A 17,745-nucleotide genomic window follows, 5' to 3' on the forward strand; every position below is an offset into this window, starting at 1 on the left:
CCCGCAAAGGCTTCCCTACTAACCTCCGCCAAACCCGCCCCGGTAGCACTTTCCCTTCTTTTCGTCTGGCCCAATGGGACCGCCCCGTTTCTGGTGCCTGGGAGCGGTATCCAAGGTACAATACTAGCCCCTCCCACATCACTAGGCACACTTCCGTTTGTCCAATAACTGTTAAACTGCACATCCGGTGGAGTAGAGCTAAAATAGTTCCCGCCATACATTTCTCTAGGAACGGTAATCAAATGATTGCACGTGTTACATACTATAGGTCAGGTGGGTCCTAGACAAATGGCTCTCTATAATGTTTGGTGACACTTCTTATAGAGTTCCCCCCTTTGGTTAGTTATTTTCCTCTTCCGGTGACGTTAGCTTCCAAGTGTTATATGACAGTAGTCACCGGAAGTGTGGCTTGCTTTAAGTCTTTATATGTGCTCCGCCTAAATCTTTCCCCATTCAATGACAGCTCAGGGGGTGCGCTTGGTCCTCGGCTCTCTTTCGAAAGTCTTACCCACAAACGAACATCTCTTCTAACGTCTAGTGGTGGCTTTCGAACCCTCTCGGATTTTATTTCCGTTAGTCCCCGCCTATTGCGAGTCAATTACATTTTCCATCCTCTTTCTCTCAGGGGCCCCGCCTAAACCCTTCCCCCTCCCTCTTAGCAGGAGAATTTCCCCACTTCCGGTGCCTAGCTCTCCTCCCATCTCCCCCGCTGGGTCCTAGCGCCGGCCCTATTTTAGCGGGAGCTCCGGCTCTGTCCTCTGGAGCTACTGCAGCCGAGAGCGCGTCAGGCTCCCCCAGGTAAGAGCCGTGAGCGCGACCCTGGAACGTGCCCTGTGCAACTTGGGTCATGGAAGTCCCGTTGGTTCGGGTCGTCACAGGTGGACTCAGTTTTCCCATCCGTAAAATGGGAGGGGGTATGGGAGGACCAAAAGCCTTTTCATGGTTCATTGAGGTCTGACATTTTGCTGAGGCAGGAACTCTGCATTGATTCTGGGCCTGAGGCTAGTAAAGCCTTTGACACCTCATTTTATTTTCCCCCACCCCCATTCACTGACACACGCCTATTCCTCTTCTGTGCAGTGTTCAGGGATTACCATTGCCCCCCCCGCCGCTGAGACCCGGCCCAGCATGGTCCTAGAGACCGCCATTTTGCATGCCTTTGTGTGGCGCGACCGGACGCGGCGGCTCCAGGGCTTCCAAGCTCCAAACTAGACCTGGGGGCGAGGCTCAACGAACGCTGCTTTCCTCATGCTCCTGGGCCCAGCATGTTGAGAAACAGGAGCTGGATGTTTTTTTCCTTAACCTGGTCCTAGTGACCGCCATTTTACAGGCCTCTCTTTTGTCCCGGGAATTGCAGCAGACTGAGTACCCCGGCTCCCTACCCCTTAGTACTCCTCTTTTCCCCCTCTCCTTTCCTGTTTCCCTCCTTGACTCGGCCCGTTTCTTCTGTGTCCCAGGAGCCAGCCCCTCCTAAATCCGCCTCGGGCGCTGTAGAAGGCTTTGCTTTCGCCGTGGTCGCCCCTCCCCCGGTCCTAAAGACCGCCATCTTGACCGTCTTTGTCCCGCGGCCTCGCGGCCCCCTGCGGTGCTCCATAAAGCTGGCGAGGGGGAGGGGGAGGAGGAGGGAGGAAGAGAAGGAGGAGGAGGGAAAGAGGAGGGCAACCTCCTCTCGCTCCCGCTGACTTGGCTTTCGCGATTAAAGCTTTGGCGCGGGACGTTAGCGCCGGGAGGGGAACGGATGCCGTGGGAGTTTAAAGCCGGAGGGACTTTAGGGTCCGGCTATCTATCTCATTTTGCTGATGAAGGAACTGAGGCATAGTCCTATCCCCCCTCCCCACCCCTTTAATACAGATGAGGAAGTTGAGACTCTGGCTGAAGGAAGGGACTTAGCCACGGTCTTGCGGCGCGGCCAGTGACTGAATCAGGACTTCACGTTGTAATACCAAGTAGGAAGATCTGGATTCGAATCCCAACCCTAGGATTGTAAAATGAGGGGCCTGGACTCGATGTCTTTATGCGCCTTAGGGCCTTAAAACATTAACACAAAACATTTGTATATAATCTCATTCTCGCTCTCCCTTTTTCCAGCCAGATTGGCTGAGTAGGAGCGTTGTTCTTTGTCGCTGCCCAGCCTTGACTGAAAGAGGGTGTGACTTGTTTCTCTCCTCTTCCTCCCTCACGCCCCCTCCCCTGCGGCTCCTGCCTGGTGCTCCCTTTTTACACTGCCTTCGCGGTTCACCCCACCCTCCTGGCCCGGCCCAATTCCCTTTCCTCGGTCCTACAGCCGGACTTGTCCACACCTCCCCCAAGAGGTCCTACACCTGCGGGTCAGGGTCGGACTTTGTAATCAAAGGGCTTTGGGGCTAGAGAGGCTTTTTACGTCTGCCTTCGCTGGGTCCTAGAGCCCAACCTTTGTAGAAGGGTGGAGGGGTGTTGCTTCTAAATGGACAGCTCCCAGCTCGGACCTCGGTAAGACGGCGTGACTGGGTCAGCTGGGGAGGTGTGGACTTGCTCTGGGATTTGGTAATGACTCCTTCCTCCGCTCCGAAAGCTGGAGACTTGGTTTGGGGATCCACTATAAGAAGCTGGTACAGTTTGGTGCTGAGAGATTGGGAATTTCTGGCCTTTGTTCAGCTTGAAACTGCCAAAAGAGAATTGTTCACAAACGAGGTTTGAGAAGACTAATTTTCGTTAAATGAAAGCTCATGCCTGGAGTTTCCTTCACGGTCATTGGCCTCTAGGCCATCAGGGACCTTGGGGATAATTTATTTGCAGGCACTAAGAGAAGTCACTGCTTCTCATAAGCTTCTTTTGGAAGTTGAGCTAGAAGCTCTCTGAGATCCATTTCTGTTTTAAATCTGTGATTCAGTGATTCCTTATTTTATAAGTCAGGAAATTGATCGTGATAAGATGAAAAGGAACAAAACAGGTGAGCCAGGTAAGAAAGTAGCATAGCTGCATTCAAATCTATCTCTTCTGCCTCGAAGTCCTAGATACAGGTGACTAGATATAGGATAAGGAGCAGAATATTCCCCTTCAGGAAAACAAATTTTCACCTCAGGGAGAAGAAAGAGTGCTAAAAACAAGTAAAAATTGGGGCAGAACTGTGGTTCTGGGATAACAAGATCTAAGAATGATACCAAGATGGAGGTTTACCCAGGGTGAAGGGTAAGACTTCAAGGCTAGTGGCAGGTGGTAAACCCTGGGGCTAGCTAATTTGGGAGATAGCCTCAGCCTGAGCCACAGGAATTTTCACTTTCAAGATGGTGTGGAGAGTCTGGCATCTGAATGGGGAAAATAGAAGGAAGTTCTGCTGATAAGGAATGGCAGGCCCAGCTGTGCTACTGGGAGTGAGAAGGAATCCACACATACCAGTGAATGAAGAAACAGTGGAGGACACTGCTGGCCAGGGCCACTTACAGGAGGGTGGAGTTCTCGGTTTGGGTTCCAGGCCAGAGAACTGAAGGAGGACCTGAGGCCTGAGGCACCATTCTCCCAAATCCCCTTTCTAGAGGTGACTACACCAACAATTTGTTACCCCCCCCCAAAAAAAAAAAAAAAAAAAAAAAGAATAGCCAAAGGAGAAAGAACCCAGCTATAGAAAGTTACTATGGGAATAGGGAAGATGGAGGTCCATTTTCAGTGGAGGATCCTGAAGTAAACCAGGCCTCTTCTACCCAAAAATTCATGTTAATTACCTCACCAAAAATAATTTGTAAAACTCAAAAAAAGACTAAAAATCAAGTGAAAGATTGAGGGAAAAAAATTTTAATTCAAGAAAAACAGGATGATGAAAATCAGTAAACTAGAAAGAGAAATCTAGAATCTTAAGAAAATGACTCTTTGAAAACTAGAATTGGGCAAGGGGAAACCAAGAAAGTAATGAGACCAAGAAATAATAAAATATAAAGAATGAAAAAATGGAAAACAATATAAGACATCTCATAATAAAAACAAAATATCTGAAGAACAGATCAAGAAAAAAAATAATAATTGGACTACCTGAAAAATACACACAAAAAAAATCTTGATAAAAGAAAAAAATTATTGTCCTGAAGCGTTAAAACAAGTGGGAGGGAAATAAAAATAGAAAGATTTCACAGATCACCACATGAAAGAGATCCTACAAGGAAAACCTATGTCATAACCAAATTCTGAAACCTCCAGATCAGAGAGAAACTAATATGAGCAACAAGGGAAAAACCCAGTTTAAATATGACAGAGGCACAATTAGAATCACATGAGACATAGCAGTGGTTGCATTGAAAGACTGCAGGTTTTGGAAGACTATATATCAAAGAACAAAAGATGAGGATAAGAGCCATAAATATCATACCCAGAAAAGTTAAGCATGATCCTGAATGAAAAAAAAAATGGATACAGTGATTTGTCAGACTTTCAGGATTTTGTTGCAAAAAGACCTGAACTCAATAGCAAATTTGACATATAAGATCTAAGAGAAATTTAAGGTAAACATCAAAGACGAATTTCAAAGGATTCAATAAGAACAAACTGTTTGTTTTATCTGTGGATGTATAAACTATGTCATTAGTAATTGGGTAGTTCAAGAAAGATTGGGGTAGAGTAAGCTCTACCCCAATTTGATTTAAAAAGCAAAACTTTGTAGGAAAAAGTAAAAAGTAATTGTCTTATACAAATGAGATACAAGAAGAAAAACTGACACAGAAAAATTAGGTAGTAAAGGAAGCTTGATAATATGGAACCCTACTCTCATCTGGAAAAAAGGAATAACACATATAGGAAGATATAAAAATCTTCTAATTTCATTAAAAAAAATAAGAGAAGAGAATAAGATAAGGGTAATATAGAAAGGTGTGTAGATTAACAGGAATTCAATGTGGGATATATATTAGTGGGAAAGGGATAATGAAGAAGGGAATGTGGAGGGAAGAGGATAAGAGGGGGTTAGGTTAAATAATAGCAAGGCAAGGTAGTAGGTACAAGTAAAACTGAGGAATCAGCAGATACACACAAATATAATCATGAATAGACTGTATTACCAAAAAATTACGTATAGTAGTCATTGATATCAGACAAAATTAAAACTAGATTTAGTCAAAAGAGAAAAATAGGGAAACTATACCATATATCAGCCATATTAATTGATATTATTTTAGAATTTAAAATAACTACGTAGTATAGAGTTGGAATATTATTGTGGTATAGGAAATGATGAACTAGTGGATTTAGAAAAATATGGAAAGATAGGGACACATGAAGAATGATAGCTACTTTCAGAGAAACTGGACAAACAAGCATAGTATAGCCCTATATAGAAGTATATGATATCTATGTATAAGTATAGATACCTATGTATATATATGTTTATATATAAATATATCTGTGCTTAATTGTAGTCTTCTTGGAGGAGGTAGGAGAAAAGGGGAAAAAGAATAATGTAAAAAGTACACCGCAGATAACAAAAGAAAACCTAAAAGGAAGCAAAATATAGACAGCTCTCAACACAATGTATAGTATTTATTATATAGGCTTTCTTGGAATGAAAATTTGTCTTGTGTTCTACTATGCACATGGCAATATTTTTCTTTTCTTTTTTTTTTCTACTTTGTATTTAAGTTTTAAATAAATGAATTTTTAAAAGAAATAGCCTCAAGACCATGTCTAACTTTTGATTCTCCTCCAACATCCTTCTTTCCCATCCTCATCTTCACTGAATTTTCTTTTTGCCCAGTTACATATCCTTATTTCAGAAGAAATTGTCAGATATCATAAGGAATCATCCCTATCCTTGACTAGGCTTCAAGTATTCTCATTTGTAAAACTAAAAGTTTAGACTAGATTATCTTTAAAGTCCCTTGTAAGAGCTAAATTATATAATCCTTCAGATAATGCTATGTATAAAGGAAGGCAAGGGAGATACAAAGGGGAAAAAAAAACAACTCATAGTTCAGTACTCCAAAGTGCTCATTGCTCATCACTTCTCCACCAACATCCAAAGCCCCAAAGTCTTGGAGGACAAGCTTGGCACCAACTCTCATCTTCCATCCCATTTGATATTTCTTTCCCAAAGGTACATATGTACCTTGGGCTAAATCATCTGCTCATTCCAGTACTGCCAAAATTGACCCTAAGTGAATTATTAGATTTTAATAATGGAAGGGAAGAAATAATTTAGTCCAAATCCTTTATTTTACAGATGTTAACTGAGACCCAGAGAAAAAGAGGGTCTTGCTTTGCTATGATCTCATGCCTATATCAATCAAGAAATCATTGAGAACCTGTTTGGCTAAGACACTATTCTTGGGGTATGCAAGAGAAAAGAAAGTCCCAGCCTTCAATGGTCTTAATCAGCTTGGAAGGCCAGACATACAAATCTTGAACAAGGTTATGGTAATGTTGAAGCAATTGGGGGTAAGTGACTCTGGTCACACAGCTAGTATGTGTTAAGTATCTGAGGCTGGATTTGAACTCAGATCCTCTTGATTCCAGGCTTGGTATTCTATCTAATATGCTATCTAGCTGCCCTAACTATATAGGTTCTTAAAGCATCTTAAGGCTTAATAAAGCTTTTCCTTTACTATAAGTCTGTTAGAAATGTTATCTTCATTTTTATAGATAAAGTGAGTCCCAAAGAGGTCAGGAGATTTATGTGGCTTGTAAGTGGCTGAACCAGGATTTGAACCCAGGATTCCTGACTCAAAATCCAGTGATCTTTTTGTTCAATGATTAATACACACAGTGCAAGTAAAGGGAGACTTTGTGGAGAAGGTAGGTTTTAGACAAAAAGGATGTAGGATTTGGATAACCAGAGCAGAGAGACTCAGAATGGGGATTAGGATAAGGAATATAGATATCTCCCTAGGGTACAACATGTAGAAGGAGGGGGAGAGTCTTGAATGATGCACTCTTTATTAATCTGACTTTCTATAAAGGCACACTTTATTAATACTAGAAAATCCATGTGATGTTTGTACGTGTGTTACACTAAAGATTTAACAACTTGCTTGGGGAGGGGAGGGTGAATATATGCTTTTTATCCTGGTTCTGGGCTGGAAAGGTTTGGACCTAGAAAGTACTGATGCATTTCTGGCTGTTACATATGGAAATTTTGAGTTAGACCAAATTGAGGGCAGGGATGGTTGAGGATGAAAGCCAAGTAAAAATATTTAACCTTTCTTGTAAGCAGTGGAGAACTACTGAAAACTTTGGAGCAGGACAGTGACATCATAAAACTAGGGTTTGGGAAGATGAATTTGGAAGATGGACTTGAGGGTCAGAATGACCCGAAGAACTTGGATTCTAATATAGTTCAAACAATATCACCATGATGGTCTCATGGGTGTAGGAACTTTTACAAACTACCTGCCTGAAAAAGAGGATTCTTCAGGAGATCTCTTCCCAGCTGTGATAATTAGGTTCTTCCAATTCTTTTCCTTTTACAAAACCAGCTACTCCAAAGCTCTAAATGGGATCTAACATAATCCCATCCCATTGCCTTCCTATCCCTCAATCCTCTTTCTCTCATCCCAGCTAAGCTGATAATGAAATAGATCGGGCTTGTTAGCCAATCTTATTTGTTTATCCTTAATCCTATGTAGGGCTTAACTGCCTGGCCCTGACAAGATGGGTGCCAGGATTCCAGGAAGGGGAAAAGAGATGGTGTAAAGAATGAAAGAATGTGAAGCAACCAAATTCCCTCTTTTCCATTTACTTCTACTCTTTTCTGCAGTCACCAATTCATTCAAATAAAAAAATCTGTCAGGAGAAAGTCCTTATTATGTACCCAGCCCTAACCTGAGTGCTATGGGAAGACAAAAGAAGAACATCTCTGGGAATGTTGAGTATGTTGTCCTGAAAAAGACTTAGTAGATACATGATCATTACTTTTCAAGCGCTGTCAAACTATCAGGTGGACAAGGACAAACACAGACCTGTTAAGTATAACTTTAGAGGGCAGAAATAGAATCAGTGAGTGAAAATTACCATAAATGATAATAGATTTAGAGGAGACCAGGATTAGCCTGTGACATATGAAGAACTTTTGAAAAGTGACCTTTCACCTTTGAAAAGACCTTTAACTTAGTCTTTAAGGAACAGAAGAATTTGCCCTGGACTCTGTCATTCTGGCACTGTGTCTGGCACAGAGCTGTCATTCATTAAATCATTTTTTATTGAATTGAATGGAGAGGAGGGAAAAAGGTAGGATGGGGTACCTTTCAGCCAAAAGCTCAGGGGCAGGTCTGCAGGATACATGTTCAGAGGAGAGTCTTCTCTGGTGAGTAAGCACTGAGAAAGAAGGCTGATTACAGAGGGCTCTGAATCCTAGGCCAAGGAGTTTGGTCTTGATCTCTTTTTTTTTTTTTTTTTTTGCTGAGGCAATTGGGGTTAAGTGACTTGCCCAGGGTCACACAGCTAGAGGTCTTGATCTCTTAAAGCAAGCAATAAGCAGTCATGGAATTTTGGATCAGAGAAGCAACATGAAGTGTGCTCTGCTTGGGGTTTTTAAGAAGTTTTAGGGTTTATTTCTCAGAATACTCTTGTGTTTTTCTCTGAGAAGACTTTGACTGCTTCTCCTAAATTCAGCCACTTTCAACTCAGATTCTACTTTTCAAATGACTGTATTTCCCATCTGATTTACCAAGGACCTTTTAGAGAGACCTTGATTCCCCTGCTCCTAAGCCGAAGGTGGCTTTTTCTCTGTCCACTGGCAAATACTGTTCTGCCTGAAATGCTTTATCTCTTTTCTCTCCAACACACAGCTCCCTCCCCCTTACATCAGCTCTCCTGGAGGAAGCAGAGAGCCTGGGGGATATGTTACTAATGTTTTTCCATCACCAGATTCAGTAGATTTGGCCTGATTTGGGGGGTAGAATCCTAGAATGTTAGAGCTAGGAGAGTCCATCTAATCTAATCTGTTCTTTTACAGAAAAGGAAATTGAGGCTCAGAAGGGAACAGTGTCTAAATGTTGAACTGCAGCAACATTACAGCCATAATACAGCTCTCTTAACTCTTATATCCCATTTCTACTGAGTCAGTCATTGAATCTAAAGACTACCTACTGAGGGGTAATAAGGTGACCAATTGTTAATATGACAAATGTGAGAAACAACTATAATATAATGAAGAGAGGATTAACTTCCCTATTGTGTCTCAACTTATTCCTTCTTAGCTGTATTCCATTGGGCAAATCACTTAAACCCTCTGGATCTCTTTCTTCATTTGGAAAAAGGATAAATACCTTCTCTACCCACTTCACAAGGATGTGCAAAGGATCAATTGTGAATGCATGTGTTTATATGTGTATAGCAGCTAGGTGATGCAGGGAATAAAGTTCCTGGCCTGGAGTCAAAACTGAGTTTAAATCTGGCCTTGTAACTCTTAACCTTGTTTGCCTCAGTTTCCTAATCTGTCAAATGAGCTGGAGAAGGAAATGGCAAATCACTTCAGTACCTTTGTCAAGTGTCAAGACATTAAGAAACACTCCATCTTCCAGAGCTAAGGATCCCAAATGGGGACATGAAGAGTGAAACAACTGAAATGACTGAAAAAAGTGTGTGTGTGTGTGTGTGTGTGTGTGTGTGTGTGTGTGTGTGTGTGTGTCTGTGTCTGTGTATAAAGCCACAAAACACTTTATTGTTATTATAACAATAGAATTCTTTTTCTTGCGGTTGCTATTTGTCCTTCATTCTCTGGAAAAGGACCATGACATCAGGGAGGTCTCACCATAACATGCAAGTGAATTGGATTTGAGTGTGTGAGGCCTGGGCAAGGTCACCTGCCTCACTTTCCCCTCTAATACCATCCAGGGGCAGGATATAAATCAAGAGGATTGGAGAGAGTTCTATCAGGAACACAGCTGGGAACCTCTGGAAACTGATAATTGGTAATCACTTTCTACTATCGGTTATCCATATGAAGGCAAATAATACCATTGGAAGGGGCAGCTAGGAGGCGCAGTGGATAGAACACCAGCCCTGGGGTCAGGAGGACCTGAGTCCAAATCTGGCCTCAAATACTTAACATTTCCTAGCTGTATGACTCTGGGCAAGTCACTTAACCCCAATTTGCCTCAGCAAAATAATAATAATAATACCATCAGAAGAAACCCCATAAGCATAGCTAGAGTTAGTGGTGTCGTGTACATTGATCCAAAGAGCTTGTGGGCCCAGGTCCTGGGGATTATAAATAGATACTTCAGGTAGAAAAAAAGAAAAAAGAACAGATGGTTATGAGAAATAAATATCAAGTTAAGAAAATACTACTTGAAAGAGGCCTTGGTTTTCTAGAGAAGGGCTTAAGCTAGAAGAATGTTCCCTTCTTGGTTAGGAATGGAGCACACATATAAAAGGTCAGTAATTCTAGATAGTAATAAATAATTCATTTGGACCCCTACTTTATTCCAATCAGTATTAATCACTTAGATATGATCCCATAGGAATAGTGATTATAAATTCTGTATATTGGGCCCCAGACTATAAACTGCAGATTCTAAAATCATTTGTTTCATCATAGGAAGCTAACTAGAGGCCTTCCACCTTTGTTTTTCCTTGTCATGGTGACCAAGCCCAGTGATGACTCAATTACACGGAAAGTCCCCCAAACTTAGTTTTGTATCTCCATTCTCTCTTGTCCAATGTGAGTAAATGAGCATTTTATGACCACTTAGTGGAGATCTCCTATGCTTTGTCCAACCTAAGGACATCACTCCCACCCCCCTGGGAAAGGGGTTGCCCCCCATACTATTTCTAGCTGATTTATCATTTTTGCTTCTCTAAGGAAGTTCTATCAACCAATTGGACTTTACTTTGTATAGCCCATTTAGAGTGTTCTTTATATAAAACTAAGGCCCCAGAAGAAGGGGGCATTTCAGATTGTGAGGAAGATCTGAGATCTACTTCAGAGGGGACCATGGACCTTTTAACAAAATGCTCTTGGCTCAGAGGCCTGTCTCTTTTATTGTAGATGGGACAATTTTAATCCTCACAAGATCTTATTAGGAAGTCTTTAAATTGAAAAATGGAGAGAGAAGATTGACTGCTCACATACAGCCATTAGGGCAAGTAGCACATAGATTATTAGTGAAAATAACAGTATTTAAAGCCTCAGATATCTATATCTATATCTATATATATATATGTACATGTATATATGTATGTATGTATATATATATATATACACACACACATACATACATACATAAAGACAATTTATATAATATGGACAATAATAAACTCAGAGAACAGGCAATTTGATCTCAATAGGTATCAGTAGATTTCTTGGGATGCCAAAAGAAACAGATTAGATAAAAGGGAAAATGGGGAAATTTTATATATCAAGAAGGTAATATAATGTGTGGAAATACACAGATCAGAAATGGGAAAGCATGGCAGAGAGAATTTGGTTGAGGATTAATGGAAGGAGAAACAAAGGACAATTTGATGAGTATCTATTATCAACCATGAAGCAATGACTGCTGTAGCTGTGGGACAGGTAGAAGGAGCATGGGAACAACAAAAGCCTCTTAATGACTTACTTGGACTTTAAAGAGACATATTCAAAGGATGGAAGCAAAGGTGGTAGATTTTATAGGAAGAACTAGGACACAGCACACACACAAAAAATGTTAATTTAATATAAAAAGGAGAGGCATAAATCAACAACTGTTCGTTGTGAAAAGAACTTCCTATAAGTTATTGTTATTGAGGGGGAAAAAAGTTCAGTTATAACTTTCTAGAGAAAGATAGTCCATAGAGAGATGATGGTCCTGTGAACACTGCTTGGACTATATCTGTAATATTGGTTCCACATTCTAGGAAGGATCATAACAATATCAAGCATGTCTGAGAGTGAACAGGATTGTGAGAGAATTGAAGACCCTATCATATAAAAGTTTCTTCAGTTGAAGACACTAAAGCATAGTAACTGTTTTCAAGTGTTTTCCTGCTTTTCTCCAGAGAGATGAAATAGGTAAAAAGTTGTACCTAAGATTTTAATTCAATATATGAAACAATTTCTTAACTATTAGAGCCATCCTGAAGTAGTATATTCCTTATGTATGAAAGAGGGGGATGTTGTAGATAAAAATTTTTTATCAGTTAGAGATTAGATGATTTTGAAGGAACATTCTGAGATCTCTGTGATAATATGAAATAATTTAAAGTAAAATCAAGAGTTAAATGTATTAGAGTTAAATGTACTTGGTGCTCATCATTTCATGTAGTCTGTCATCTGCCACCTTTGATCTCTCTGCAACCAATGACTATTTTATCTTTCAGCCATTGTCTTTTTCTTGGACCTTCGTCTCCTCAACTGGATACTTTTGATTAATCCTTCTTATTGGAAACTCTTCAGTTTCCCTTGGCACAATATAATTCTTTTTAACTTCTCTATCTTGTTGACCCACTAGCCTCTTTATATATCTTCAGTATTTCTCTTCATCAAGGCTCAATCTTTAATATTCTGCTCTTGATGCTCATCAACCTTGGTGATCTCATCCTTTCATTTCTGTGCAGATGACCACATAGTCATAAGCTTCACTGGTCATTTCTATGTAGATGACTCTGAATTCAAATATATGTCTGTAGCCTGAAGTCTTTCTCCAGGTCCAGTCTTGCATATTCCAACTTCTTCTTGGATGATATAGTATAAACAAAATGCTTTGTAAGTCTTAAAACCTATGAATGTCAACTATCATTATATGTTCATGTTCTTGTAGCAGACTGTTATTCCCCAAATAAGCCCAGTGATCTCCCACGTCTAGCTTATTTTTAAGGTTCCCTAAGCTTAGAATATCACCCCTCTTTCACCATTTGATTCCTATCCATACCTTAAAACTCAATTTAAAATCTGTGAATATTTTCCTGATTCTCACACTCTTCCCCCTCAAGCTGGTAATGATTTTGCCCTCTCATTTCTCAAAAGGTTCTTGATAGCTCTCTAATGTGATAACTACTTAAAATAGTGATTTATAATTGTTTTTCCCTGTATATGCCTCCATCCTGTGCTAGACAGTAAACTCCTTGATAACAGAGAATTTGTCTTATCCATTATGCTTTGGACACAAGGGGTATTTTAATGAGTGACTGAATGTTCCTGAAATCCAACATGTCTAAAATGGAATTTTCTCTTGTCTATTAAGTCCTAATTTTCCCCATTTGTCTGGGATACTGCTATTGCCCCTTCCATTCTTGTAGATGATCAGGAAATCTGGGAGTTGGCTCTTACTCATTCCCCTGCCTGCTCTCTAGATCCAATCTATCACTAACTATTAATTCCTCAAAGTGACTTTTCCTTCTTTTCTGTTATCATCATTTAACCAGTGTCTCATCAGCTCACACCTAGATTACTGCAACAGCTCCTTAACTGGTCCCCTGCCTTTAGTTTCCACCAGACTAGTGCCCCTGCATTTCTGCTATGACTATGTCACTCCTCTGCTCAGAAGGCTCCTCCTTTCTAATTAATATCAGAAAATCAAAGGTGGTAGAGAAGAAAGGGAATTCAAGTTATTTAACCTAAGTTCTTGATTTAATAGCTGGGGAAACTGAGACTCAAAAAACCAAGTTGGTGGTGAAAACCAGGAGGACCAAAATGTCTGAGGGAGCAAAGTCTGAAGCCAGCCTTCATTGCTTGGGATTGAGGAGGCTTTTCCTATTTATTCCTGCTTCTCCTCCTAAACTATTTATTCCTTTTTACTTTTTTTGATAATACTAACCAGTCTTATTTTTTTAGACTTGGAAAAAACAATCTCTAACTTTTCTGTGATTTTCTATCATATCTGCTTTATTTATATTTAAAATTAGATTGTTTTTTCCTAGGGGATGAACATTATGCCTTGCTCATCAAATTTTGCCCAAAATGACCTCTTAGGTCTCCTATCCTAATATTGTACAAATAAAAACGGTATATGGTGTGTAGTGTTGAGTGCAGAAGGACCTGAATTTCAACCCTGATTGTAATTGTTGTTACTGAAATGACTTTGGCCAAGTTATTTCCCATATCTAAGTGGCTGTTTGCTTCTTTGTTGAATTAGAGGGAAAGAGGGTGACTAAAATGATCTCCAAAGGACCTTCTTGTTCCAGACCATAAGATCCTACTACATACACCCTGAAATAACCAGAGTAGGTTGCATGGATTTGAACTGATCCTGAAAAGGAAGGGCAACATTTGGAACTGGGGATTCTAGTTATTCTGGCTGAACTTCCTGCCTGCTTCTTTTCCGTGGAAGCTGCTACCCTTGGGTCAGCTTTTCCTCCTCTGGGTGGAATGGGGTAAAATATCCCCACAGACTAATTGCCTCATTAAACAAAATTGCACCTGGCTTCTCAGGAAACCCAGTGACTTCCCTAAGGGAGCAGGTAGGCTTAAGTGGTGGCTTGGAGATTAATGAAGGAAGTAATTATTGATAATTGAATTAATGCCTGTTAATGAAGACTGTTTTGTTGGGGGAAGGTGTGTGTGTGTGGGGGGGAAGAACTCTTTCTGGCCCTGCACAATATGGCGCCACTTTTCCAGCACCGTTTCATACAAAACCCAAGCCACAAAACTTACTCTTCTCTACTATGAGACGTTTCTGATTCAAGACCTCAGTCAGCACCCAATTTTGCAGTCTTTCTAATTCACTGTTGAAATGTATCATTAAATATTATTGAGTGGTGTAATTCTTTTCCCATGTTTCATCCCCTTAAGGAATTGTGGCGTTGCCCGGGGGTAGAATTACTCTTGGAATGGTTTTCCCAAAGGGAGGAACTACCCCTGGATGGGTGACTTCTGTTGGGATGTGGCTCTAATTTGTGTCCTCTCTCCATTCCAGGGGAGGCTCACCCCAAACCCCCATGGAAGTGGAGCAGGTGGAAGCCCCGCCGCCCCACCCAGGCTACACCCGAGCCGGTAGACGATTCAAGTGCCTCTCTTGCTCCAAGACTTTCCCCAACGCCCCTCGGGCTGCCCGGCATGCTGCCACCCATGCTCCCAGTCCTGGGCCCAGCCCTGAGGAGAATGCTGCTGGGGGCGGGGATCCAGGCCCCCCGCCAGGGAACTCGGAGGGCGCGGGCAGTGGAGAGGATGGGGAGCCCGCGCCAAAGCCGCGGCCCTTCGCCTGCTCGCTGTGCCCCAAGGCGTACAAGACGGCGCCAGAGCTGCGCAGCCATGGGCGCAGCCACACCGGAGAGAAGCCCTTCCCGTGCCCGGAGTGCGGCCGGCGCTTCATGCAGCCCGTGTGCCTGCGGGTGCACCTGGCGTCCCACACCGGCGAGCTGCCCTTCCGTTGTCCACAGTGTCCCAAGGCCTACGGCACCCTGTCCAAGCTGAAGATCCACCAGCGCTGCCACACCGGGGAGCGGCCCTACTCCTGCGCAGACTGCGGCAAGTGCTTCGCCGACCCCTCCGTCTTCCGCAAGCACCGGCGCACACACGCTGGTCTGAGGCCCTACGGCTGCCCACGCTGTGGCAAAGCCTACGCGGAGCTCAAGGACCTGCGCAACCATGAGAGGTGAGGGGGAGGGGCGCTGGTGTGGGACGGGCGGTGCCGCCTTTGGGTGGGTACGAGGATTTCAGCTGCTTGGGCTTATTCAGAAGTGAGGCAGAATGAGGAAGAGGGACTGACCTGGGACAGATATAAGGGGCTGTCAAGCAGCCACTTGCCATTGATATTTGGAAAGCGGTAGTTGGAGATTCTGGCTCTGGATCCCTCAAAAAGCCTTTCCACATGGAAGACTCTAATTCGGTAAAAGGGACTCTTAACCTGGAGTCCCTTAAGGATAGATTACCGTTTCAATATAATTAGAGTCATTCGATCCAATGTATTTTATGCATTTAAAAACATTATTCCGACAAGGGATTCCATAGGCTTAACCAGCTTATTTAAATGGGTCCATAACCAAAAAGAAAAAAGTTAAGAATTCCTATTCTAGAGTTTGGGTTATGGAAATTAGAGCCAAAACTTTATAGTCAGGATTGAATCCCTCCTGTTTGGTGCCAAGGAGAACTTTGGGGAATTAGAAGGCAAGGGGCTCAAAATGCTTAGACCCTGGAAAGAGAAGGTGGAAGGACAATCTCTGTGTTCTGATTAAGAGGAGGGGAAAATGAGGCAGAATGGCCTGTTTGGGATTCTGAGTGGAAGGAGAGTTGTAACCTCTGAAATGGAACTTTGTTGGTAGGGAAAGACTGAGGCTGACATGTTACCCTTGGTATATTTCCTTCCTTCTCTCCCCAATTCAGGTCTCACACAGGAGAACGCCCATTCCTCTGTTCTGAATGTGGCAAGAGCTTCTCCCGTTCCTCCTCCCTCACCTGCCACCAACGCATCCATGCTGCCCAGAAGCCCTACCGCTGCCCAGCCTGTGGGAAGGGCTTTACACAGCTCAGCTCCTACCAGAGCCACGAGCGCACCCACTCGGGGGAGAAGCCTTTCTTGTGCCCACGCTGTGGCCGGATGTTTTCAGATCCATCTAGTTTTCGCCGCCACCAGCGGGCCCACGAAGGGGTCAAGCCCTATCGATGTGACAAGTGCAACAAGGACTTCCGTCAGCCAGCTGATTTAGCCATGCACCGGCGTGTACACACTGGTGACCGACCATTCAAGTGCCCACAATGTGATAAGACTTTTGTGGCCTCTTGGGACCTGAAGCGACATGCCCTGGTGCACTCAGGCCAGCGGCCTTTCCGCTGTGAGGAATGTGGACGGGCCTTTGCAGAGCGGGCCAGTCTTACCAAGCATGGCCGTGTCCATTCAGGGGAACGGCCCTTCCACTGCGCTGCTTGTGGCAAGTCCTTCGTGGTGTCCTCCAGCCTGAGGAAGCATGAGAGGACCCATCGAGGGGAGATGGTGGGAGGTCTTGCCACCCAGGAGCTAGTCGTAGGGGTCACACTGCCTGCAGGTACCTCTGTAGAAGGGCCGGCACCACCTAGCACAGTGGCTCCTGGAGTGGGTGTGGAACTGGGGGAGTCACAGGCTGGGCTCCTAGGCCTCCCCACAGAGTCAGGCCGGGTTGTAGCCTCCCAGTGGCAAGTGGTGGGCATGACCCTGGAGCAGGTAGAATTCAGGGAGTCTGGGGCAGGAGAGGCCCCAGCACCAGCAACAGAGGGTGAGAGTGAGGGTGGACCCCCCGCCCAGGAGCAACCCCTGGGTACTGCAGAAATGCCCCAGAATGTGTGCCGGGAGTGCAAGGAATCTTTCCCAACAGCAGTGGCTCTTAGGCGTCATGAGCGATCCCACCCTGCACTGCGTCCATTCCCCTGCCCACAGTGTGGAAAGGGCTTCCTGGACAGGGCAGGATTACGCAAGCATAGCCGTACCCACAGTGATGTCCGTCCCCATGCCTGTCCCCAGTGCCCCAAGGCCTTCCTTAGTGCCAGTGACCTCCGCAAACATGAGCGCACTCATTCCACCCCCCAGCTTCCTCTCGAGCCACTGGTTGCCCTCTTGGGGATGCCAGAGGAAGGAGCAGCGTGAAAGCCCCCAGCAGCCTGCTTTCCACACCTCCTGGCTCACCCCTCTCAGCTTCACTCTTTCCCTGGTTTCCCAGCTGCCATTCCCTCCACTCTGGGGTTTCCTTCCTGTTCCTGCAGATGTTTTATCTTCTCATTCTTCTCTTAGTACTTCTTTAGCACCATCTTTGACTGAAAAGAGGCCTCATTCTCAGAAGATGGGAAGACTGGAAGGACGGGATGTGGTGGTAGGGAGGGCAGACAACCTGAAAGGCCAGTTCCAACACAGTGGCACTTATTAAAAGCTTTGGCTCTAAAGTTTGCTCTATAGTCTGTTT

The 17,745-nt window shown here is 43.4% G+C and overlaps 1 protein-coding gene across 1 annotated transcript; it reads left to right on the top strand.

Moving 5' to 3' along the window:
- The first annotated feature begins 453 nt into the window (after positions 1 to 453).
- ZNF668 (zinc finger protein 668) lies at positions 454 to 17,725 on the top strand. Its single transcript, XM_051998725.1, has 3 exons — positions 454 to 798; positions 14,793 to 15,470; positions 16,199 to 17,725. The coding sequence occupies exons 2-3, from the start codon at positions 14,815 to 14,817 to the stop codon at positions 17,430 to 17,432; spliced, it is 1,890 nt and encodes a 629-aa protein (XP_051854685.1). The 5' UTR covers positions 454 to 798; positions 14,793 to 14,814; the 3' UTR covers positions 17,433 to 17,725.
- Positions 17,726 to 17,745: the final 20 nt, after the last annotated feature.

This window comes from Antechinus flavipes, chromosome 1, assembly GCF_016432865.1.
Source record: "Antechinus flavipes isolate AdamAnt ecotype Samford, QLD, Australia chromosome 1, AdamAnt_v2, whole genome shotgun sequence".
NCBI lineage: Eukaryota > Metazoa > Chordata > Mammalia > Dasyuromorphia > Dasyuridae > Antechinus > Antechinus flavipes.

Coding starts and splice junctions, on each gene's coding strand:
- ZNF668 (XM_051998725.1), top strand. CDS start 14,815: ATGGAAGTGGAGCAGGTGGAAGCCCCGCCGCCCCACCCAGGCTACACC. Junction 15,471..16,198: donor GACCTGCGCAACCATGAGAG/GTGAGGGGGAGG, acceptor TCCCCAATTCAG/GTCTCACACAGGAGAACGCC.